Source organism: Podarcis gaigeae, assembly GCF_964106915.1.
Source record: "Podarcis gaigeae genome assembly, chromosome: 12".
Classification (NCBI taxonomy): domain Eukaryota; kingdom Metazoa; phylum Chordata; class Lepidosauria; order Squamata; family Lacertidae; genus Podarcis; species Podarcis gaigeae.
The window spans coordinates 35363496-35390112 of record NC_139688.1 but is presented as its reverse complement, the minus strand read 5'-3'; the positions used below and the strand labels follow the sequence as shown (position 1 = coordinate 35390112).

General features: G+C 41.6%; 1 protein-coding gene across 30 annotated transcripts in view; it reads left to right on the top strand.

Annotated features, from left to right (window-relative positions):
• HYCC1 (hyccin PI4KA lipid kinase complex subunit 1) overlaps positions 1–26617 on the top strand; it is a 55736-nt gene that overhangs the window by 17505 nt on the left and 11614 nt on the right. For 11 of the 30 annotated variants that reach the window (XR_014556740.1, XR_014556741.1, XR_014556742.1 and 8 more), the window contains exons 1-9: positions 1654–2004; positions 14030–14109; positions 15150–15251; positions 15856–16035; positions 17761–17841; positions 19164–19279; positions 19498–19593; positions 20374–20490; positions 21179–21266. Coding sequence is in view for 21 of the 30 variants with exons in the window: in XM_083705322.1 (XP_083561448.1) it covers positions 14059–14109; positions 15150–15251; positions 15856–16035; positions 17761–17841; positions 19164–19279; positions 19498–19593; positions 20374–20490; positions 21179–21266 (831 nt within the window). In the remaining 9 variants the exon portion in view is untranslated. Of the gene's footprint in view, positions 1–1653; positions 2005–2104; positions 2260–2370; positions 3264–8954; positions 9079–14029; positions 14110–15149; positions 15252–15855; positions 16036–17760; positions 17842–19147; positions 19280–19497; positions 19594–20373; positions 20491–21178; positions 21267–26617 lie in introns of those variants that run through there. The other 19 variants (XM_083705327.1, XM_083705340.1, XM_083705331.1 and 16 more) reach the window with 12 other exon arrangements.

Here is a 26617-nt window from a genome sequence, read left to right as displayed (position 1 = left end):
AAGAGGGTCCAGGAGCCACAACTTGTGCAGAATGCAGCTACTCAGTTACTGAGTGGATTCAATTATCAAGACAGTCCTGAAAGTGCTGCATTGGCTGCCAGTGTTCCACTAGGTGTTTGCGATGGCTTATAAAGCTAAAAATAGCTTGCATCTATAGATACTTAGAGACCTTCTTCCATACCAACCAGCCTCTTGAGTTAAGATAATGAGGAAGGCTTGTTAGTGGCTCCATATGGGAATGGCATCTGTTGTGCAGTAACCAGTGAAAGGGTCTTCTCTGCCATGGTACCCCAATTGCAGAATACCACCCTATTCCAACTGGTTTTACATCTACACTGTTAGGCTTCCCCCAGCAGCCTGAAACATAACTCTTAACCCAGGCACTCTGTATTTGGTTTTCTGTGGATTTGTTATTTGCTATCCTAGTTTCTATAATTTCTGCCCTGTGTGCATTTGTATTGTGGCAAAATCTGCATACATACACACACACACATACATATATGTGTGTGTTTCATTGTGTCCCATCCCAAAATATTTGGGAAGAAGGGTATGTTAGAAACACAAATGGATTGCTTGTAATTGACCAGTAAGGGTCAATTTAAGAAATCTCTGATCAGTCTCTTTCCTTCAATGATTTGTCTTCAGATTTTTCCTAGAGAGTTGCTGGCATGGTTAAAATGACACGCAGTGTATTCCGAGTCTTCTTGAACCTTAACAGTTTCAGATGTTGAGCAAGTCATATGTGCTAGATACCCTCATGCCATCAAGCTGAAATGGAATGAGTGGACAATATAGCTTTCGTTATCAAAGTGCCAACAACCCTAAATCTGCATGCAGTTATAAAACAATTGTATGAAGATGGTGTGTGCAGTCCATAACTTGCTATGATAGCTCTTGCATTTCAGAAATGAAAGAACAAGCCTTTGAGAAATATAATTTACATTGGGAAAGGCTAGGGGATTGCCTTTCCCACACATTTCAGACAACATGTCTTCACAGAATCATAGAATTGTAGAGATGGAAGGGATGAGGGTCATCTACTCTGCTCCCCTGCACTGCAAGAATCTTTTGACCAAATGTGGAGCTCGAACCCACAACCCTGAGATTAAGAGTCTACAGGCTTGCCTGTATCTGTGGGGTGACACTGCTTCTTTACCAAATAGCTGTATGTTGAAATCTGAAATTGTATTTACCCCTTTTGCTACCTGTTTGGGAAAGTGTGCTGTAGTGATCACTGGGGTTGAAAGCTCATTTCTTTGCCCATCGAATGGTGGCTGGGCTGGCAAATTGCTCTCTCTGAGAGGCAAACTACATGTCGTGGAGTTAGGCGGTGCCGAATTTGTATAAAGTGGGGACATTGTTTCTGTTGCTGGGTCCCTGGAATTATCCGATGTATTCCAGTAATCCGAACTGAGCCTCATTATTCTGTGAAACGTGGGGCTGCGGACAGGGCACGGATGAGATTCGTCACTTGCATAGGCGTCCCGACCGGCGGGCACAAAGCAGCAGGCGATCGAAAGGACGGAGACCTTCACCTCCTCTGACCTCCGAGGAACTCGATTGTAGTCTTTATTGTCAATCAGTCGATGACGGCACCAACGAAATCCCGCCCCTCGAGCTTTATCTCGGACCGCGCGCCTGTCATCTCACACCTCAGCTCTCTTCGGCGCGGGGTTGCGCCACCCCTTTGGGAAAGGACTAAAAAGGCGGGACTTGTTGCATTCCCCGCCCTCCCGAAGAGCGTCTATTGGCGTCGTAGATGGCTGCGGCGTCGCGATTGGTTGTCGAGCCACTCAGAAATCGGATTCGCTGGGCGGTGCGGGCATCTGCCGTGCTCTGTGCCCCCCTCCGCGTCAAGGCAGCCAGCTAGTCAGTCAGTCTTTCTTTCTCCTTCCTGCACTTTTGATGGTCCTCCAAAGCGAGTAGCGTTTTGAGCGGCGAAGCGGGGCATCGCTCCCGCGAGGGGTGAGCGGCGTCGGAGAGGCGCTTGAGGGTGGACGACGGGTGAGCCTGGGCAGCGGGCGCTCGCTCGCGCTGAGGGAACTTTTGGTTTCACCTCTTTCTTTCTTTCCTTTCTTTCCTTTCTTCCCTCGTCCACCGCCCCCGCCACGAAAAGAGGAAAGAAAAGAATTTGAACGTCGACTGGTTCTTTTTCCGTTGGAAAAGGAGCGTTGGAACGGTTGGAAGGAGCGGGCAGTTCAGTTAACGGCTCGTCGGCATGGAGTGCGGGGGGCTTCCTTTCTCCTCGCGAGGTCGCAGGTTTGAACCACTCCCCCCTCCTTCTCGAGGCAGACCCCCGCCCGCCCTCTTCGTCTCCTCTCCTTTCCCCTTTCTGTTTTTGGGAAAGGCAGGCAGGAGCGCGAGGGAGCTGGCCGCCGCCCTCTGGTCTCGACCTGAGGGGACAACGGGGGAAGCGCCGGCTACGGAGTGGGCGGCGGCGGGTCGCTGTGAGAAACGAGGGGAGGCCGCTTGGCATCTGACGCCCCTCGATCTTGCTCGGGACTGTGGGAGGCGTCGGGTGTCCGTCCCGTGGCGGGGCGCGACGCCCGCTGGCTGCGGTCAAGGGGGGTGGGGGTTCGGCTGGGGATAGTTGGCTCTTCGCGCCTCCGGGGCTGTCCTCGGAGCTCTGCCTGCAATCCGCTCCTTTAATGACTCGAGAGGGAGCCCTATTAATACCAACGGGGCTCATCTCCGCGTAAACAAGCCGAGGATGGCGGGGCATGCCAGGGTCAACGTGCAGCTCCGCCGCCGCCTCCTTTTGCTCTGCACATTCCAAAGGGTGTTAGCTGTGCTCGGGCGAGAACAAAAAGGATTCTCGTGGCGCCTTGGAAGGCTGCCGGATAAAGTGGGGCTTTAGACCACGAGCACTTTGCACCGAAACACACCCTTTAAGGTGCCAGCCACAATACAGTACTCTTTTGTTGCTGTTGCTGCTGCTGCTGTCTTTTTTGGGGCCGTTTCCACGCAGAGGCAACTAGGGGGGGGGAAACCAGTGTCCTCAGAACTTCCAGAGCGGGTGGCTGAGTTAGTCTGTTGCAGCAAAAAACAATAACCCCAAACCCGACAGTCTTGTGGCACTTTGAAGACGGGCACATTTATTGTAGAATAAGCTTTTGCGGAAGAGAGCCCACCTCCTCTACTGCTTGAAGGGTTATCCTTAGCTGGCATATCTAAATGGGGTTGCAGAAGAAGAAGGGTGTGATCATCGAGGTAGTTTTACAGTGCTTGCCCTCACAGAATCCATGCAGTCCCAAAGTAATGAGGTGGGTGTAGATTTGGTTGATGGTATCTTTGGTTGTTAAGGAAAAAAATGAAAGAGTTTTAGTATATAGGCAGTGAAAGCTAGCTGGCACTGAGGACATCTTCATTCGAAAGTTAAATTGTCTGCAACTTGCTGTTTTGCCAAGGAGGTCTAACAAAAACTGTGGAAATAACCACAAGGGTATTTTTCAAAGCCCAAGTATTAATAAAGTGGATAACTATATATGCATGCTGTAGAAATACGTTCTATCTACCTTGTGCTGGGACAGCATTCAGTAACAGTAAGACACAAGTTGCACTGCTGCTATACCATCTATTTCATCACCATTAACAGACATTCTTGCTCCTACTGTCCCTATAGTTTTCACTAATATATTTGCTTTCATCTTATTTTGCTTTTAGGGGTCACTGCCATGCATCTCAAAATCTTGCTATAAAAAGGAAAGTGTTTCTTTCCTGTGGGAGCTTGACTTCTCAAATACTATTGGAAATTGTGCTCAAGAACTCTTATTTTTATTTAAGTACTTAAAACTTTACATGCTTTTTGAAGATCATAACTTAAAATCTGATGTTGCTGTCTTCTGATTAGATAGGCTACCTTCCTGTAATCCTTTTATTACATTTAAATCTGCTTAAGTCTGTTGTGATTGAAGGTAGCTGCAGAGTTGAGATAATTTGTCTCAGTAGATTTTTTTTCAATCTGCTTAACAGGTTCAGGCACATATTTAGTGTTGCAATTTTTAAACCTCTAACACAAACCTTTAAACTTCTGGTGCAGAAATTAGTGTGTTTTTGTGTCTCCTTGTGCAATCTTGAAAATATGAATGCTTGCCCTGTGAATGCATTGTAGGGAATTTACACATCAAAAATGCAAATTGTTAATGCAGGCATGGGGATTTCTGCATTAAAATTTATATTGACTATGCAGATGAAATATATTTTGACACTTGTTAAAAGGGTAGAGTGGACAGACAGAATATAGTTATTTTAATGGCTGCTTGTTTTGGCACCCAAACTGCATATTCACTTGACATGCAGTCCAGACACACACAGAAAATGAAACAGCATTTATGGAGTACATTTCATTGAAGTAGATTTCACTATGATGTTGGCTATTTGCCTAATAGTAACTGATCATGGTAGCCCTCTTATATACAAGGGGTTACTATAAATGGACCCTTTGAAATTATTATTATTATTTTCAAAGCCAGTGCAGTATTCCTTACAGAGAATAAGCTTATATAGAATAAGCTTGACTATATTTTACAGTTACATGGGTAGCTCCTGCTTATCTGTTGCCTCTGGTACATATATTCCCACTGTGCAGTGGAGGAATTACTAATTACATTTTCATTCCACCTTTTCCCCAAAGAGCTTGGGAGTGATGTGCATCAGGGATTGCCAGCATGGTGCCCACAGGCACCAATATGCCTATCCATCAGTGCCCCACAGTATACATAGTTCTCCCTCTCCCATTTTGTCCACCATGTTCAGTGGGAGAGAATTATTTCTTGAAGCTTTGTAGATGAGCCATCGTTTAAAGCTGGGTCTCCCTGTCCTTACCATGGCACCCACATTATTGTACCATGCAATTTAATAATAATAATAAACAACACTTGAGAGAATGCCCTCAGAGTCTTTGGGAATGGAATGCCTTTACAGTCCTCATAGTAACCAAGTATGTTTTTAAAGATCATGGCACAATGTAAGGTAGGTCATATGAGACATCCCAGGAAATAAATATCCCCCAATCCTGATGTAATTACCATATTTGAATACTAAAATTAAAACCTTTTTTTTTAGTGGCAAAAGGACCTATAGAGTCTCCGATTGCCACCAGCTGCAAAGTCAAAAGCACCAAAACTACTCTAGAATCAAAATATTGTATAGATGCATCTACAAATGTGCCCATAGTATCACTGGAAACCCAGCACCACCACCCATCATCACATAATTGCACAGACGTAATGCCCAACATTAGTAGCACCCATCAGCATAGGGTACAGTACTTGTTGTACAAATGCTGTTATAATTGTGCCTTGCCAAGTCCACTTGGTCCCATGCACAGGGCACAAGCATAATGTCTAGAAGTGTCCAGATTGCCTCCCTTGTCAGAAGCCACCATGGTTTAATGGGCAGGTGGGCAGCAACTGACCTTTGTCATTACCAAGTCCTAGAAATTTAATAAATAATAATAACAACAACTGACGTTTGTAGTCACCAAGCTTTCTGAGTCATTCGCTCAAACAGGTTGAAATTGTCAAATGGAGCCAGCAACAGGAAAAGGTTGCAGCAGCTATAAACAGCACCTTTGCCATGGAAAAAGCCACAGCCAGGAGAAGGAAGGAGCGCTTAACTGCAAGAGATAGCTAGATATATAGCTAGATATATGTGGGTAGGTGGAGATATGAAAGCTATAGTTCCCTTTCAGAATTCTTTTGTGGGACCACTGATCACAAACAACGTTGAGACCATTGCATATGAAAAATCATTTGAAGTGTATTCATTTGGAAGGAATAGTATTTTATTGGTTAAATTGTTTTTTTAAACTTTTTTCCTGACTGTATGGCTTGGCAGGGGAAAGTATGAGAAGAAATTCATAGGCTTTTGTATTGTGTATGGCACACTTTCACTTGCTTTCCAGAACTGTAGCCCTATGGGTTTGTTGTACTAAAAGAAATAATTTTCTGTATACAGTACTTATTTGAAAGTAATCCCATGAAACCCAGTAGGGTTTAGTCCTGAGTAGACCTGCATAGGACTAGAAATTCTGTCTCCGGCTCCACCCACCACTATCCCCGCAAACAGATTTTCCTAAGGGAATGTTGCTTTTAACAGAAAAAAATTGCCCACACCTGTAAAACACTATCAAGGGCTGGTGCTAGAGAAGAATCCCTAGGGAGCTTAGCATCCCTTTTAAAATTTATGTTCCCCTACCAGTGTGTCCCTGTTCTGCCTTCTCTTTTCCCTCTATCTCTTTGTCTGTCCCCAACAGCCTCTTTCAGAGCAAGGATGTTGTTACTGTAGTGGTTATTTTGATTCTTCTAGTTGGTTTAGGATTTGAGAGTGATCCTATCTTTGTCCAATAGGCATAATGCAGTCCTGTAATCTCTTTATTCACTGTAGTATGTGAAGACAGTTCTTAATGCATCTCCAAAACCCATTAGTGTCCTATGTATTTCACTGGAGTGTGTTTAAATAGTTTGTAATGTTTATTGCTGCAAACTTTATGATGCCACACAAGAGACCCAAGTTAAACAATATTTGTACAACTCTTGCAACTCTTACTACAGCTGATCTTGAAATAGCTACTGTCCTACTGTTTCTGTTCTCTGTCCTCCAGAGTTACCTTCCTACTGACACCAGCTCACGGAGGATGGGGCCTGCTATCATTTTACTGCTTGTAAAACTAACAATATACGTTAAAGCAGTGACTTTGGCTGTATTTATACAGATTATTTTGTTTGTTTTGAACACAGTTTGATTTCTTTTATTGGTACTGAAAGTTGACTCTTTAAAAGAAACATTTCACAATGGCGTATACAATATATGTAGTTTATTTTCCTTCTCTGTGTTTTTGTGGGTTAAAACAAAATAAAATTGCTTTCAGGAAGACTCACCAGGGAGGTTTAATACTGCACAGGAGAACTTCGCAGGGTTGCATTTGGAAAAGAGACCATAATGTTGCTGTAATTAGTTTGCTTGGCTCTACATTCATACCTCAGGTTGAAGTAGCTTCAGGTTGAGCATTTTCGGGTTGTGCTCCGCAGCGACCCGGAAGTAACGGAGCGCATTACCTCCGGGTTTCCCTGCTTGTGCATGCGCAGATGCTCAAAATGACGTCACGTTCATGTGCGGAAGCGGCGAATCTTGACCCGCAGACATGGGTTGCGTTCGTTTCAGGATGCGAACGGGGCTCCGGAACGGATCCCGTTCGCATCCAAAGGTTCTACTGTATATTGCAGTCTTCAGTCATTGATCCTGCACTGAATTTTTATTCTTCATGAAAAGAACATACAGGTTTTGCTAATTCAGTATAGTCTTAAATACACAACCAGAATATTACATGCAAGTTTTTTGCTCTATATTTATTATCTTAAAGCTTTAATCGGCTATTGTATTTAGTATTTTACATGCATGCCACAAATAATCCTTTAGTTATCAGTGACTTTTTTTTTCTATGTAAGACTCAAAATGATGTCATTTTTGGAGTTTGTATTCAAGAATTTTATTATGCATAGATCTCATAATTACTACTGGGAAGATCAGAATTAAAGGAACAAACTTTAAATGTTATAATTAAATTAACACTAAAGTCAGTTGTCAAACATTTGCTCTGCTAGAAGTAATCTACATTCTGTTCAAAGCAGAAATGTAAATAAAACTATATAAACATTATAAAGCTGTGTAAGAACATTTAATCTCTGTAGTGCATTGCAGCACATTTTATTGATATTTTAAATATTTAATGTGGACAAAAACAGATTTGACATACATGATTCTGGTACCATATATTTGTGAGCTTTTGCTTTCACATAATATTGTATTCCTGGTGGCTCAGTTAAATGCTAGGGTTTGCTTTGCCAAATACATTTGCATAGTTGTTTCTGTACTACTTCTCTTAAGTATGTACTAGTAAGGTCTTGTACAAACATAAACGTATGCATGAAGGTTTCCTCAATGATGCCAAACTACACTGTGAGCCATGTGTATATATTAATGTAATGTTCACTGGTGTTGGTGTACTATCCTTAACTCATTTTAAAATTGTGGACGAAGAGCAGATGTAATAACGATTTTCTTAAGTTCTTGTAATGCATTATAGCTTTCAAAAGCATGTGATGCATATTTTCATTGTTTTTCTGTAGGAGGCTAATGTTTAATACCCTATTTAAAATTAAAAGTTTCTTTAAAAGTGCCTATGTTGATGCATTTCTATTTGTGGAAGACTAGACCAATCCTATTTTCCCCTCCTGTAGCTGTTGAAGCTTAAGTTGGAGTGCATCCTGTGTGGTTGACCTGAGAGAAACTACTCTGCCCGATTACCTTTAAAAGCCAGAAGCAAGCTTCTTGCATTTTCTAGCTGGCATAGGGCTGTGTTGCAGAAACCTTGAGTATGGCGCAAGCTGACTGCCCTGTCATTTCTTTCCACTTCTTTGCACGGCATTCCTGTGTTCTGTATAAGGATTTCCCTCCTGTGTTGAAATAGAAGCACTGATAGCACTAGGACCAATCAGGGCCGGATTTAGGTTTGATGAGGCCCTAAGCTACTGAAGGTAATGCGGCCTATATGTCCAGCTGTCCTTTGTCAACAACAAATTGTCACTGTTTTTTGTGTTGAATATATGCTATATGGTAATTTATGGACCTAGTAGGTAACCAAGGCCATCTCAAAGTAATTGTTGGACTGAAACACAATTGGAAATGTACATCCAGGTTGTTTTTTCCTTTAAATTTTTTGGGGGCCGCAAGAGAGTGGGGCTCTAAGCTATAGCGTGTTTAGCTTATACGTAAATCCGGCACTGGGACCAATCTGAGTGCATGGGAAAATGAGGTATTTGGCCTTATAAATCCTGAGCTTAGTTCTGTTCTGTTATTTCTTCATGACAAGTTTGTAAGTGACTGACAAACGTATGATGAATGTTATTGTCTTGCAAATGACCAAGTAGAGAATATTTCCATTTTACTTTCAGATTCACAAATGATGAAAGTTACAATTCGGTACACGTGTATTTGGATGTAAACCCCATTTAACTCAGTAGGTCTTTTAAGTTGACATGCATAGGTTTGCATTGGAGCACAGCTACATTTGGCCAAGTAGTTTACTAAGACTTTTTCTGGATGAATAAGTTGTGAATCTGGATGGTTCAATTTACTTCTAATTTCTCTCATGGATAATTTGCCTTTCCTAAGCCATGTTCCTCACAAAATATAGTTCTGATCTTTGCCTAATTGCCTAATGGTGCTTCAGAGTCCATTAGGAATACAGATAGTTATAGTCATAAGTGAAAATTGAATCAATAGAAAAACCTTTCAAACTAGAAGTATGAGGGGAAATAGGCTTGATAATTCTTGAAAATGTATGCTGTAAATTGTACAAAATGACAGGGTGCTGACCACACCCAACTTCTGCTTTTTTGTTCTTGAATCAGCATTCTTAGGAGCTGTTTTATAAACAAGCCCTTTGTATGCCTCTGAAATGTGGTAACATTTAGATTATAAGGCTATTTTGCAAGCATATGAAGCAGTTGGCTTTCATATGTTTTCTTTGACTGTCAGTCACTATTTTAATGACAATAAAATGATAATTCTTGTGCTCTGTGATGTGCAGTTTGTGAGAGCACTGTAGAGTATTAAATCAGGGTGGAGTTGGAATAGGTTTTCTGAAACTGTTGCATGTTTGCTCATAGTTCAAGAATGTATGTGGTAAGATTCAAATCTCCGAAAAATGTCTCTTCAGTTTTGTGTTGCACCCTTTGAAAATTATCAGTTTTTCCTTTTTATACTAGTCATATTGTTTTTCTTACAATATTCAACAGTTGGTGAGAATCTTTACATAATTTCATAGTAATATTTAATATGTAAAACAGTGCTTCAAGATGAAGGTGAAAAGCTTTTCTCCCCTGCAGTATTCACTATCCTTATTACATTTAGCAAACTTCTAACCTAGTTAGGAGAATTATTGCCTATTTGCTGGCCAGTTTGAAACAATAGAACTGTTTTGGGAACTAAGCAGAGGTTATGTGTCTCTTTCTTTTTATTAAACCCTTCTTTTTCTACTGTTGCACCTCATTATCACCTATGTAGTCTTCTGTAAGACTGTTGGTGATTTACTCCTCCCAAGAATCATGGAAGACTGCAAGTGGTCTTAAATTACTCTTTCGAAATAAACTTTACTATAAAGATTCAAATGACTATAACATTCACGCAGCGCTTAAACTATAGAACTTGCTGCTCCAGGAGGCAGTGATGGTCACCAACTTAAATGGCTTTAAAAGAGTGTTGGACAAGTTCATGGAGAAGACCACCAATGGCTTCTAGCCATGATAGCTATGCCATGCCTCCACAGCTTGAGGCAGTAACATTTTCAAATACCAGGTACTGGAGACTGCAGGAGGGAAGAATACTCTGGTGCTCAGACTCTGCTTGAAAGTTCCCCTTAGGCATATGGTTGGCAAGTGTGAAAACAGGATTCTGGACTAGATGGACTATTTGGAAATTATTTCCTAAGTGTATAAAGATGTCTGGAATAAACTCTGGGAGCATAAAAGCAGTAGTCTCAGTAGGCTAAGGCTCCTGTCTTCTTGTTTTTGAATAATAAATGGGTGGTAATTATTACTATAGATTTATTCTGTGTTCCAAATATTAATATAGTATAGTTAGCTTAGTGTGAGAAAACAGCCAAACATTAACTGAAACTGTAACAAGTAAACAGATTAACTGTCTACCAGCAAATACAGCATAAAGTTGTTTGATATAGGCTTAGGGAGATAAAATAAGGTATCACATATCACTATGGTTTTTAAATTTTAAAAGTTGACCTTTTCATTAAAAATATCACTTGGTTTCAATCTGCATGTAGTAGTCTGACTTGAAGCAACTAAAACCATGCTGTTTTGTAGCTTCCTGCTGTTGGCACCGAATGGATGTTTGCTTCTGCACTGTATGAACTTCATTTTAATTGTGGATTGTTCATAAATAATTCATCTGATAAAATTAATAGTGCAATTTAACATTATAATGAAAGACAAGGCCTTTCACTTTATCTTGTTATATGTCTTGCATCGGTACCAAATTAATGTAACATTATTTCAAAGTAAGTAAGTATTTTTTTAAATTTTAGTGGAGTTATATTGGAGAGTCTCAGCTTGATCTTTCATCAATATTTGTTAATCTGTTAACATTTGTTACAGTTTCTACTATTAAGCAAACCAAACTTCTTTGATATAGAATAATCTGTTTGCTATTGTTAGCATTTCTGAGGAACCAAGAACGCCTGCCTTCAAATTTGATTGGCTTGTCTTCAGTTTCACAGCAGAGCCTATAGAGTGCTGTGGAACTATTTTTTGTGTATGTCTACTTTATATATTTCCAAAACAGTACAATGGAGTGGATTTGATTGGGCTTGATAAGGAAGGATAAATGTGGGAAAGAAAAGTATTTTGGCTGACACACAGCTGTTATAATTGTAAATTGATAGATGACAAATCATATAATATAAATGAACATGCAACTGATTTTTTTCAGCATGATTATATGCATGAGATTATATATATCATTATTTAACATGGTGCCGCATTGGTCTAGTTTAAATAAATAATAGGAAAAGCTATGGAGTAATCCAGAAAAAATAGTACCATAAATACACTAAAACTTGAGTACTGCTGAGCATATCAGCAGGGATAAGCAATTTCCTGTTCACATTCAGGACTTCCTATGGAGGTTCAGTTTGCGTGACTACCTAACAACATGTACATGAAAATTGATTAGTGCTATTTTTCTCTCCTAATTGCTATAGATCTGAACTTGTAAAATTGACCAAAAGTAGTATGTTGACATCACAATTGCACAACAAAAGCATTCTGCTTTAAATAATACTCTGTTATTTTCTTGAAAAGGTCTTGGTTGGATGACTCATACTCTTTATAAACCACATTATAATGAGCTACTTGGAGAGACACATTTTCTCTTTCCTTCATCTTTTGACAAAGGGATGTGCATTATGGCTTTTTAAGTTGCTTTGAGCCTTTGTAACTATATACCAGAAGAAGAGTAGGGAATGTATAGAACATTCCAAGAAACTACTAGATAAGGTTGAAATAGTTTCAGTTCTCATATTTATTAAACACAGTTTTCCATAATAGAAAAAGCATTCTAAAGAGTATTTAGTGTTCCTGAATGAGTCACATTTCTCTGCAGTTATAAATATACTTCAGACAAGAGTTCTTGGTTTCTTGTGCTTTCCTGAACAACTCAGAGCTAATGCATCTTAGGCTTCTGGAAATACATGCTGTCATTTCTCCTTTCCCCCCTCCCTCCCCCGACTCTGCAACTAGAATAATTTGAACAAATGGACCCTGATTAGTTAGGTACTTTTGTTGTTTGTTGCTATTTGGTGCTATGAATTTTATATTTTTCATGAACTGGGGTTGGGACTTATGGGAAAAGTTAAGAAAGCAGCCTGTAAAGTCATCAGGCATGACTTTGGAGGTCAGCTGATGTCCATGTCCAGATCTACTACAAAGTTGATCCTGAGTCTGGTTTTATTTATTTCTTCAGTATTCCTAAAGCTCACATTTTCATTTACTGTCTAAGATATTATCAGTGTTTGTACAAAGTAAAAAGGCCTTGATCAAGTGGCCTTCATTACTCTTTATGTGCGTCTCCACTGAACCTAACAACCTGATGTCAAGGTTCCTATGCAACCAAAGACAGCAAAGAGGAAAGTGTTAGGTTGTTTCTTCAGACAGATTCTATTGCTGTGGCTGTCTTCAGTTCCAAGGGAAACAATTTATATTCCACCTTCCAGATTTCATTACATGTCTTCATGAAAATAAAGTTAGCCAAGAAGTAATACTTAGATTAATGATTTTGCATGTTGAGTGCCCTGGGGCTGCTTATACTCCATACGTTTTAAGTACCGGTATATTCCCTTACCAAAAAGTCATAAGAACTGTAGTTTACCTCACAGGGAGCTACAATTCCCAGCACCCATAACAAGCTATAGTTCCCAAGTTTCTTGTGGGGGACAGTGCTTTAAATGTATGGAGTGTATTGTACCTTAAACTCAGGACTAAAATGATTGGTTGAACTGGGTTCCAAAAGCTTTAACAGAGGTAATTGTTTGGTAATTGTACTTTACACTAGATATCTTCGAATTTTATGGGCTTCCCCCCACTACCAGTAATTTCTGTTGAGTAATTTCATACATGTGGACATTATATGGCTATAAATCTGTATTTTTCCCATGTAACCAGTGATACTGAGAACCTTAGCATGTCCTTTTGTGGATAGAAATAAAAAAATGGTGGCAGTCTTCCCTATCTGTCAACATAATTGAAAATGTATTGTGTGAAATCTGGTGTGCTGATACTTGGCTACTCTTGCCAGTTTGAGGGGCAGAGTTGATGGTGTCTCATGACTCTCCTCCCAAAAAAAGATTCTGGAAAAATATTGAAATGAAAATGTTATGTACTGAAGTTCTCACCCTGGGCTAGCTGGGGGATATTGTAGATAGTTATGCAAATGAAGGATCAAAAGTGACATTCAGTGATTGGCTAGTTACAGAGTATGGTTACTGTTGCATTCTAGTGGAGCTCTATATAAGCAGGCTGACTGAGCTCCTCAGTTCAGTTCTGTTCCAGCTTACAAATAAAGAGCTGCTTTGGAAGAATCGCTGTGTCGTCTGATACGTTTGCCCACAACTTAACAGAAAATATTACACCACTAATTCTACTTCAGCAGACTGTACGTTTGAGAGGAATATATTCATTTTCATATCTTAGCATATAGAAGTTGAGACATGCTTTCATATACATCTAAAGGTTTCAGAGAATATGTGTATAGTCTGAACATCTGCTGGTCTTCAGTAAAATATAGGTTTCCCCCTCTTCTTAACACTCCAGTATTTAAGATAAAAAAGGAGTTGCATAGCTATGGAAACGGGAGTAAGTGGATGCATCATATATATATACTCCTTAGTGGTTTCACTTTTGCAGAAAACAAGTGTATTGCATAATAGTTAAACTTTTTGCTCCAAATCTTTAAGGCTGAAGATTTCAGAACAGATGTTGGAAGATGTTGGCGGTGGATAAAGGGATCGTAGAAGAATGGTTATCGGAATACAAGGTAATAATATATGGTTCCCAAAAATAAATATTCATTTTCAAGAATTAAATGCTAGCAATTATCCATAGTAGTAGAGCCAGTATAGTGTAGAGCACTCGACTGCTTCGACCTGCGGAACTGGCACTGTTATAGGTGCCACATAATACCCGTTCTGCATTCATAAGAAATCAATCTTTTAATGTGGCAGCATTTACACTTTGGATCTCCCAGCCTACTGATACCAGGCAGCCACCCTCACTGTACTCTTTTTAGCTCCTGCTAAAAATATTTTTTGTTTAGACAAGCCTACCCAGATATTGTGGCATGTTTATGTGTGGTTTGATTGTTTTTAGTTTATTGCTGATTTCCCGCCTCCCCCCATTTTTTTCAAATGTTTATATAATAGTTTTAACTTCTTTCTACCAATACTTTTGTTGTTTTATTCTCTTTGTAGACTACTTTTGTACCTCAATCAAGTGGCATATAAAGTTTCTGAAATAGATAAATAAAATCTCTATCTAATTTATGCTTCTTTGCAGCATTACCATTCATACTTTCTTTTTGTCCCATATCGCCACCAAATGGCATACATGCACCCTTTCTTGCAAGAACATTGTCCTTCAAACTCTCCCTCTATTCCCCATTTTCTACTTTTCCCTTTTTTCTATGTATATGAATGGCTAGAATATACCTTTACATAAGTTTAGGTGCCAGGCAAAAACGTTTCTCTTTAACCAGGTCTTTGGCTTGGACTGATTAAAATTCTGTGTCCTTTTAAATGAGTTTGTGGGAGGGAGGTTATTGGTCTGTTTGTTTTATTACCGGTATATATTTTGTGTCCTCATTTTGTATTTTTATGTTGTGAACTGCCCTATGATCTTCAGCTGAAGGGTGGTATACAGATTTAATAAATAATTTTTTTATGAGGTACATTTGCCCCCAAGAAAAATACAGCCTGAAAAAATAGGATGAATACTTCATATGAAGAAGGGGGTATAAATATCTTAATTGCAAATAAACTTATATATTGGCTTACTGTGTCTTAAAATGTTTTGTGTTAGACAGTGCCAGAAGCATCTATACCAAGCTATGCTAAAAATCTGAAAGACAAGAGTTCTCTGGTTTCATCTCTCTATAAAGTTATTCAGGATCCACAAAGTGAGGTAGGTAAATGTGTACAGAATTATAATTGGGGTTGGGAGAACAGTTGAGAATAAATGGTGCATGCTGTTTCACTGCAGCACTAAGTTCTTAAGAAGTGGGCAGGGTGAGCAGAAGTAAGAACAACACAGAGCACTAAACATTGTCCTCTTCTTTATGAGATCCTGCTTTAAACCTCTTGTTTTGACTTTCTGTAGATACTACCTTTGTATATTTCAACTTTTCTATGGCGCTGCTAAGATTGGAAATCTGATTTTAAAGAGTACCCTTTTCAGCTGAGAGCCAAACGAGATGTGAAATTAAATGTATCAATAATTAGATAATTATTGGAATTTTGGGAGAGAGTTTTAACTGTTTTCTTTCCCTGCTGCATTTCTGATCAAAGACAGAAATTCACAATGTGCCTATTTCTCTCTTCTGTGGTGATGAAAGAGCAGCTCCGATTGAGTATGGCATAAGGGGAGAATGGGGCATACTAATTTGACATTTACAATACAATACTGTTTCTTTTAAGAATTGATAAATTTTGCTTCTTTAAAAAGTGTAGAAATGCATACTGATGTGTTAATCCACTAACAAAATATTTAATGTTTGATTTTGTTTCAGCTGCTAGAACCAGTCTGTCATCAGCTGTTTGAATTTTATCGTAGTGGTGAGGAACTTCTGCTTCAGTTCACACTGCAGTTTCTTCCAGAACTGATATGGTGCTATCTTGCTGTTTCTGCCAGTAAGGACCTACAAAGCAGTGGCTGCATAGAAGCACTTCTCTTAGGAGTTTATAACTTGGTTTGTATTCACACTTGAGAAATTAATTATTCTCTCTTGGGATAAAGTGCAAATTACAGTGTGATGTCCCGGGGGCCTCTTAACCAGTTAGATCTAAATCTCTGTGGCATACTGCTATTAGCAGAAATGATCATGTAGTTTTGTCAGAAAACAAGCAAAAAATCTGGAATATTAACTTGCTCGGGTTTGGTATTCTCTGTATCGACATTAGTTGGATTTAGCAATTGTATTCTGTAGCTTTAGCACAGTGGGATGAAGGAAGCTGTTTTAAAACAGTTGAGCTATGTGGCATTCATCTGTAGGCATTCTTCATATCACATGTTTACCTTCTAAGCTCATTGTGATAGTAGTAGGATAACTCCTCCCTGGAGCGTCCCTCCGACTAAATATTTGGGAGGGTTGCATGATAAAATGGGCTGTGTATTATTCTAAAAGGAAAAGAGGGTTGGAAGTAGGTTCCCTGCTTCCTTCTATAGTCTCTCTCCACCCACCCCTCAGTATCTCCTGGTGTGGTATGTGAGATATTGGTGGGGAAATGAGTGGGGGGTTGCTGCAGCAGGAAGCAATCCAAAGTACATCTGATATTGGAGTGGGGGAAGAAAGTATGTGGAGGATCTGCTCTTTGCTGTAGAATTCCCAACACCCTTTTCTTCTGCTTGAAAGTGAAAGACATTGGGAGGAAGGGCAAAGTGGGTGGGTGGGTGAGAGAGACTACAAAGCATTGTCTTGCTTTCTATTACAAGATAATGGAGCAATAGATTAACAATGTGCCTTTCCTAAACTTTCCTTGGCTCTACTCTGTGTCTTTGGAGGGGGTGGGAGAGACAAACATGGTCTGTATTCTGGGAAGGCATTTCCATTTCTGTACTCTGGTTAATATGCATAAGCATACTAATGAAAAGAATGTGATTAGCTGATACAGTTAATGGCTATCTACCTGAATTTATAACCATGGTAATTACTTTTTCTGTATTAAGCTCAGAATTGGCGTTTAAATGTGGAATGTCTTGATTTTGATGGAGGCTTAAAGGAAACTCATTTCTCAGTTTTCTATCTGTATTTAAAGCAGTAGTCTCATAAACAGAGTCTACTTTGCAAAATGCATTGTGTTCATCTTGGGGATAAGTTTATATACATTGAGGACAGAGAGATCAGAATAATCAAGGGTCTGTCAAGGGAGCCCCCAAAGTCAAGCAATTTAAGAGATGGCTGAGTCACGGTGCTATGTAAAGCACAAGTGACTTTCAGAACCTATAAAAATGAGTGTGACTATCAGCCATTAATGATAAATAGTTTTCTTTCTCTGTTCCTTGTGATAGAAATCTCTGCTGGATCAAGAGAACTTTCCATTAACTGGTGTATGCTATTAGATATGACCCATAAGATTTATTCAGGACTCTAAAGACGCAAACATATTGAGCAAGATTAGACTTAGTAAATATTTCCACTTGAGTAAAACTTCTAATATGTCAGCTGTCAGATGCTTTTTGATTAGGACATCCTAGATGTTAAGAATAAGAAGATGCTGGATTTCCACATTCATCATCTTGCAAATTCAAGTGTTCAAATGTGCATCCATTTAGTAGCTTTGGGCATAATTAAAGAGCTAATGAGGGATGGGAAGTTCATGCCCTACTCTGTTGCAGTTGTTCAAGTGATTTCTAATCTAAACAAACTTCCATATATTTTTCATTATATGACATAACTTTCTTTTATACCTTACAGGAAATAGTTGACAAAGAGGGGCACAGTAGGGTATTAAGTTTTACAATTCCATCCTTATCCAAACCTTCCATATATCATGAAGTAAGTTTAGTAGACACTTCTGTTTCCATATGTGTGTGTAGTTTTGTTGTAGCGTCCCTTGCATGAATGTCATCTGGCCTTAATTTTGTCAGGATAAATATTTTTGTTTTTAAAGTCTGCTGGTAGTGCAACTAGTTGCTGTTTCTTACAAAGGCACAAGTGATTAGGGCAAGGATGAACACGAGTGTACCTGGGTTTTGCATGCTGATTAATTTATTGTCCTATGCCCTCCAGGTGTTTAAATTGTCTCCCATCAGCCCCAGGGGGAAATGGCCAGTGGTCAGGGATGATGAGAGCTCTACTATAAAGCATTGGGGGTGGGGATCAGTTTGGGAAAGACTGTTCTAAAAGTATCCTTAATGTGAAATATCTGAAGTAAAATATGATGGGTTTCAGTGTTCTAGAATATATAATGTTGCATTTAAATTATCTGAGAAGTATTGTCATGGCTAAAGTTCTAATGAGTTTCAGGTGTAACTATGTAGAACAGGCATAGGCAAACTCGGCCCTCCATATGTTTTGAGACTACACTTCCCATCATCCCTGACCATTGGTCCTGTTAGCTATGGATGATGGGAGTTGTAGTCCCAAAACAGCTGGAGGGCTGAGTTTGCCTATGCCTGATGTTGAACCTAACTTATTTAAAATTATGAAATATTTTACATTAGATTGGTCAGTGGAATAATAAAGCTGAAGATAAAATGAGAATAAAATGTCTGTTGTTGGTTAGAGTTTAAGTGGATGAAAACTGTGATAACCAAAAAATTTGATGTGTTTCAGCGAAACGTTTAGCACTGAAGTATAAGGACACATGATAGCAACAGACCCTCTTGCAAAGTTAGGTCTGTTGCCAAATCCCTAGCTGCAAGGGAAATTGGAAACATAGCACAAGTTGGGCTGAAGGCAGGAGCTGAGCCTACCCCGCCCCCATGTTTTAGCTGGTTTTCTCCTGATGAGGCTCCAATATCAGAGGAAACTCCTGTTAAGAGGTCATTAGCTCTTTTTAAAAATAGTTTCACTTGGAATTGCACAGGGAAGAGTTCAGCTCCCCTTTCTAACCCACCTGTGCCAGTAAACTGATCTTGTTACCACTCTTAAGTTACTATTGAAGTGGCACAATGAATCTTCTGTACTATATTTTAGTGGCCTTCCCCCGTTTTACTTATGAATGTACTGCTTACCATGTAACCTTCAGTTAAATTTTATACTTTTATGTTTGTCAACAATCAGCTGTCTATTTTAGTTTCTTTGTGCTTTTTTAAAAATATATATATTCAGTACTGCTGTTCTTAGTGATGTATTCAAGTATCTGTTTTTCTTAGCCTTCCAGTATTGGGTCAATGGCTCTTACTGAGGGTGCTCTATCTCAGCATGGCTTATCCAGGGTTGTGTATAGCGGACCTCATTTGCAGAGAGAGATGTTAACAGCACAAAACAGGTAAAAATGCATGCTGTTGCTTTCAGTCTTAGACAAAAAAAAAACACACTTGGCCACTTATCAACTATCCTTCCATGTTATCTTTATATCCCACACTTAACAGCTTTTAATAGTATAGTTTATATGTTAGTGGTATGTTCTTGATAACAGTTTATAATGTGTGTGTATCAAGCCGTGTGTATTTTTTCAATGAATCAGAATTCTTTATTTGTTCATAGGTTTGAAGTATTGACATTCCTTTTGTTGCGTTACAATGCTGCCTTAAGCTATATGCCTGCAGTTTCTCTTCAATCTTTATGTCAAATCTGCTCAAGGTAAGTTTTCTTTCTTGGTTGAACTGAGAATAATATTTTTAAATTGTAATCCTATGGTGTCTGTTCCAATCTGTAGAGCTTGATACAAGTTAAAACTCCAGTGGGTGATTTCTCATTTCTGGAAATGCATAAGCCAGCTGTTATGCAGATTTGTCACCATTCTTAGGTGAAACACACAGGTTCCTTGGTACATGGAAAACAGTAATCTAAAAGAGGAGGGCAGGTGCTTCAAACAGTACTTTTGGATCCCACCCCTAAACAGGATCGCTGTCTCTCCACATTTGGCCAGTGTAAAAGAAGAATGGGTATGCAAGAGAGCTCCCTGTAGGGGAAGTCATATTCTTGAGAGGTAGGCGACCCTGCTCATCACATTTAGTCCATAAGGCTAATCCTAATAAGGATCTGCCCCATGGAGTCCAAACAATTCCCCACCCTGAATCAGTCAGATGTACACTCAAATTCCTAAGTTTAATTAATTGGTTTGTCAGACTATTGTATCCAAGGCAAAGCTCTTCAGGAATCCTGCTGGAATCTTTTATGAGCTGGATTGCTAATTAATAGAAATATGACCAGATAAGAGCAATGTTTTGGTTTGTAGGAGACAACTCTGAAAAGATGGAATTGGCTAGTTAGATGCACTCTTATTTGACCTAAAAAAAGAACATGCATTTCAGGATTCTTTTATACTTTTCAACATAAACTGCACACTTTATTTCCTCTTTTTAACACATAATCAAGCAATCTAAAATAACAATACTAATACTAATTATATTCTTTTAGGATCTGTGTTTGCGGATATCCTCGTCAACAAGTAAGGAAATACAAAGGCATAAACAGCAGGATTCCAATTTCCTCTGAATTCATGGTGCAGATGTTAACTGGGATTTATTATGCTTTGTAAGTTCAGGAAATGTTATGTCCTATATTAAAAAACTTAATAGTACATCACTGGTTGGACAGTGTACATAGTGCATAATGCTCATTTACATGACAGAGTCCAGTGATCCTACGGGTGCTGTCACAAAAGATTTTGGTTTCTGAAAGTTGTATCTTACCTTTCTGTAAAACATAATGATTGACTCTATAGGAATCTTAAGACATATGTCATTGTGCCTAGAACTGTCTTTCCCAGGAAGGGGTGCAGCTTGGAGCTGTTCTGCTCAAGTTCTGCTTGCGGAGCTTCCCATGGGCATCTGATTGGCCACTGATCTGATCCAGCAGGGCTATTCTGATGTTCTCATGGAGCACCAGCCATGTTTGAGTAAAGTTACCATCTGGGCATCCAGAAGCAGTGGCAGACCAAGCAGCACGTTAGATGTGCTCCTTTACACCAGGTTTATCCAATTCCAGGTCCTCCCATTATCTCTGACCATTGGCCATGCTGGCTGGGGATCACCAGACCGAGTTAATGACTAGAAAATATCATTGTAAATATCAGTGTTTCCAAATAGCTTCTATTATTTATTGAATACATATTGTTGTGCATTTTATTTCTATTATGATAAATGATTCATCCAGATGGATGATGTTGAAATGAATAATCATTATAATCAGTTCAGATTTTGTGTCTCTGCTAACTTTCTAGTTATAATGGAGAATGGGATCCAGCTCGTAAAGCAATGGATGATATTTTATACAGAGCACAACTGGAGTTATATCCAGAACCACTGTTGGTAAGCATCTTGTGTTAAATTCTTCTATAGCATTTTGTAATGGAAAAAGGGGGCTGCTCGTGCGTAAGCGTTTAAGTCCTCCAAGCTTTACCATCAGTTCCTAAACTTTCCCAGTCCGAGGAGCCATGGGTGCGTGGCTACCTCAATCGCTAGCAGAATCCGTCAGTGGGCGTTTCCGGAATTTACTCCAACATAAGAGTTCCTTGACGGAAACTCTTCTTCTGGATTCTCTGCGTGACAGTTTCCTCCGCGGAGTGGGCGTCCCCAGCGGAGATCCTGAGCCCTCCCCGCTATTCTCACTGGAAACATCTTGGAGCCCTTCCTCCGATTGAGTTTCTGCAGGAACTCTCCCTCACCCCCTACTGGTTCCTTCCTCCGCATCCGAAGCTCTCCTAGCCTCCTTGAGCCCTTCCACCACCTGACTCTCCGATGGCAGTTCCCTGACATCCACCTCCCCTCCAGGACCCCCCTCACCCCCCATTTCCCCCTCTTCTCTGGGTGGTGAGGCTGGGAACCCCCTGAAAGAATCCTCCTCATCTTCGGATGACTCGAAAACCGCCCTCCACCTACTACTATCCCTTCTTCCTCCATACTCTTCCCCATCTGATTCTTCTTCCTCTTCCTTTCCTGATTCTGGGAACCCCTCAAACTCCTCTCCCTCATCAGTGGTGCCGAAGTGTTCCTCCCAGAACCTAGCCAAGGGCTGGGGCTTCCTCGGGAACCGGCGATGAAACGTTCCTACTAAGAAATCATCCTTGACCGTTTCTGCCGGTAACCAGGTATTTTCAGACTCCGGTTCCCCTTCCCATGCCACTAAGTACTCCACCTGTCTCCCCTTCCACCGAGAGTCGAGAATTTCTGCTACATGACTGCTCCGCTCCCTCTCTTCTACTTGCGGTGCCGCAGGAACCTCACTTTCGCGTTCCCCAAATTCTCGCCCCTCCCTGTATGGTGATAGTAATGACCTATGGAATACTGGATGCAATTTCATGTTGTCTGGCAGCCTGAGTTTAAAGGCCACCGTATTGACCTGCTGTATAACCTCGAAGGGTCCCAGTCGTTTTGGCCGCAATTTTTTGCAACCCCCCTTGAACGGTAACCCTTGTGTTGACAACCACACCCGGTCCCCCACCCTTATGGTCTCTCCTTCCCTTCTGCTCCTATCTGCCTGCTTCTTGTATTCTGCCTTGGCCCTATCCAAATTCAACTTCCGCGAGAAGAAGGCACATGGTCTCCAGTCCGACGCATCCTTCCCCGGCTGGAGCAGAACTGCCCCTACCGCTCGATCTGATGCATCTGTTTCCACCCTCATCGGTTTCTGTAGATCCACGTGCAAGAGCTGTTCTTCCGAAGCGAACGCTTTCTTTAGCTTTTCAAACGCTCGCTGCACCTCTTCCGTCCATGCAAATTTCTTCTTACTACTGAGACAATCGGTGATGGGAGCCGTTAAGTGGGCAAAGTTTTTGATGAACTTCTGATAGAAGTTTCCAAACCCCAGGAATCTCTGCACATCCTTCCTGGTTCTGGGTGTCTTCCATTCCAGTACCGCTTGGACCTTGCTAGGATCCATAGCCAATCCCTTGTCTGACAAACGGTACCCCAGGAATTCCACCTCTCTAGTATGGAACTGGCACTTCTCCAGCTTGACTCATAGCTGGTTTGCTTGCAGTCGGCTTAGGACCTCTCGGACATGCTGCTCTTCGTCCTCTGAGTAGACTAAGACATCGTCTAAGAAGGCTACACAGTTTTTATAGAGCAAAGGTCCCAGCACGTGATTCATGAATGATTGGAAACAGGCTGAGCCCCCCTGTAGTCCGAAGGGCATAACGAGATACTCAAAGGCCCCCAAGGGGGTGAACATGGTAGTTTTCCATTCATCCCCCTTCCTCATCCGTATCAGGTTATACACCCCCCTCAGGTCCAGCTTGGTAAAAATCTTCCCCTTCGTCACCCTGGTCAAAATGTCGTCAATCCTGGGCATGGGAAAGGCCACCGGTTCTGACACTGCATTGACGGCCCGGAAGTCCACGACCAGCCTGGGTTTATTAGTGTCTTTTTTGTCCACAAAAAACACTGGGCTGCCCCCCACCGCTCTTGACTCCCTGATGAAACCTCGTTTCAAGTTCTTGTCTATGAACTCCCTTAACTCCTGCATCTCCCTGTCTGACATGGCGTACAGCTTGCCCAGAGGTAGCTGGGCTCCTGGGAGTAGGTTAATTTGACAGTCAAAGGGTCTATGCGGGGGCAGTCTATCTGCTTCCTTCTCACTGAAGACGTCACTCAGATCGGCGTATTGTCGGGGTATTTCTCCCTTTTCCCCCACCGCCATCCCTGCAAGACTGGCCCTAGCCAGCCCCTGCATTTCTCTTCCCTTGCAGTGCTCTAGGCAATGCGCTGACCCAAAAGAGACTGTCCGCTGGTGCCATCCCACTAGTGGGTCATGTAGTGCCAGCCAGCTCATTCCCAAGATGATGGGAGGTCCCGCTAGTGTGGCTACATGAAATGCAATGACTTCCGTGTGCCTTGCCACTCTCATTGTCATGGGGACCATCTGTTGGTTCACTTCCCCTCCCAGCAGTTCCCTCCCGTCAATCGTTGTCACCTGCAAGGAAGGAATTAAGGGCAGCGTTTGTATTTGGTGTTCTGAAGCAAACTCCTTACTCATGAAATTGCAGGAGCTGCCTGAGTCTAAGAGGGCTTTTATAGTGAGTGGATGTCCGTTGGGTAGCTCTAGCAGCACCTCCACGACGAGAGCAGCTCTTGGGGGTTCAGGCTTGGGCACGTTCACTGATCCTTGGCCTGACTGCTGTGCCCTGTCGTTGGCAGCCAGGCATTGGCTTTTACTTGCTCCTTAACCCCCTCCTCCTCACTCCCAACAGCCCCCACCATTCCTTGCCATCCCTTCCTTTGCGGGCAGACCCTGGCAAAATGTCCTGGCTGTTGGCAAAGGAAACATTTCTGGTGTTCTTCCCTTCCTTCTTCCGCCCTTCGTTAACATTTGAAGTTCCGCGCGTGCTTGCTCCTCCAATCTCCATCGGTTCCACTGGCGGGGAAGGTTGCGCCGGCATCTCAGGAATGCGGAAATCATTCCAACGCTCTCCTCTCCCTTCCCGCTTCTCCAGCGCTCTCGCTTCCTGGCGCGCACCAATCGCAAGCGCTGCGTTGGTCAGCTGATCCATGGACTCCGGACGGGGCACGCGGGAAAGTTCATCTTTCACCACTGGGGCTAGGCCTTCTTCAAACAGCATTTGTATCGGGTCCGAAGACAGATCCCACCCCAATTTATGTATAAGCATGGTAAACTGTGTCCAATACTCTCTGACTGATTGATTTCCCTGTTTGCACGCCATTAACTGTCTGCGTACCACGCCCTGTTCAATCTGGCTGGAAAACATCAAGTCCATCGCACCAAAGAATTTCCTCAAGTCTTTTAAGGCGCTATTATTGTTTGCCATCAGGGGTCTCACCCAATCTCTAGCCCCTCCCTCGAGGTGTCCAATCACAAAAGCCACTCTCGATTCCTCATCGGCAAAGTCATCGTGTTGCAGGTTTAGTGCATACTGCATCTCTGTCTTAAAGGCTTGGTAGTTCCTTGGATCACCCCCAAATTTCTGTACCAACCCAGGTACCTTCCTTCCGATGGGAGTGGGTTTCCCCTGTGCATCCTGCGCCCTCCTTTCCTCGAGCCGCGCCGTTAGCAGTGCCAGCTGGTGCTCCAAAGCTCTGTTTCTCTCCTCCAGAGTTGGTCCCCCTCCAGCTCCTCTGGCTCCGGTTAGGTTGCTCATGATGCCTCTCCTTCGCACAAGCAGCGTCAGGGACTGACGGATTGCTGTAATGGGATAAGGGGGCTGCTCGTGCATAAGCGTTTAAGTCCTCCAAGCTTTACCATCAGTTCCTAAACTTTCCCAGTCCGAGGAGCCATGGGTGCGTGGCTACCTCAATCGCTAGCAGAATCCGTCAGTGGGCGTTTCCGGAATTTACTCCAACATAAGAGTTCCTTGACGGAAACTCCTCTTCTGGATTCTCTGCGTGACAGTTTCCTCCGTGGAGTGGGCGTCCCCAGCGGAGGTCCTGAGCCCTCCCCGCTATTCTCACTGGAAACATCTTGGAGCCCTTCCTCCGATTGAGTTTCTGCAGGAACTCTCCCTCTCCCCCTACTGGTTCCTTCCTCCGCATCCGAAGCTCTCCTAGCCTCCTTGAGCCCTTCCACCACCTGACTCTCCGATGGCAGTTCCCTGACACATTTGTACACTTTATTTAAAACATTTATATCCTCATTTCCCAGCTCATACGAACTTACCAAAGTAATGTAAGCTAAAATATTAAAAACAATCTTCCGTAACAATTAAAAAGCAAATCATAGGCAATGAGCTAATAAAAAACCTTCCAGAAAAAGAGAAAATATTGGAGAAGAAATCTAATTGGACACTAATCTGGCCATGTATTTGCTAAACACACAGGCAGAGTAGGAACCAGATGGATATCCTCAGAGAGGGAGCTCCATAACCTGGGAACTACTGTGGTAAAGGCAATCTTCCTCATTATCACCCTCCATACCTCTAATAGCAACAGGAGATACCAAAGTATCTTCTCCAGTGATCCAAGTGGATGGGTAGCTTTATGTAGGAGGAGGTTGTTCTTTAAATAGCCTGGTTCTTGGATATATCGGGTTCAAAAACTTATGAGTAGCTTTTTAAATTAGGACTGGAAATTGATTAGAGGCTCTAGATGTAAACTAGGACATGCATAATCAAGGGCAGACATGCATTCTCCAGGAATATGTACAGTTGACCTAAGCTATACAAACACACTCCTGGCCATGGCTGCCTAGCCTTCCAAGGGCAAAGCTGCCTCTAAAACAGGACGGTCCAACTCCATTTCTTTGGGCCTGGGAGTACATTTGGAAATCTAAAACTGTCGTTGGCACCACAAAATTCTCATTTCACAAGACAGTCTGGTGATACTCAGAGCCCTTCCCAATAAAAGCACCTGGACACCCCTCCAAAAATACAATACAGAGACCAAAAAGCAATCTCCTACATCAACCAAAAAAGAGCCAAAAACTATATTAAGAACATTAGCAAATTGAGAGGGACAAGGGGCCTTGGTGGATGCCAATGAGGTGCTGTAGTGTCCATGGATACAATATTGGGAACCCAAAGCCTAAGGCATAATAGTCTCTCAATTTTAAGAGCACACAGTAAATAGAAACAAGGACTTCTGTACATTTGGAATGACAGTGGATAGTTAAAAGATAGCCAGGAGGGGGAAACATGATTATAAATGGACTTCTGCAACAGCCTTTAAGGCAAGTGTTCTCAGTCTGAATTGTTTACTAATCTTCTAAAGCC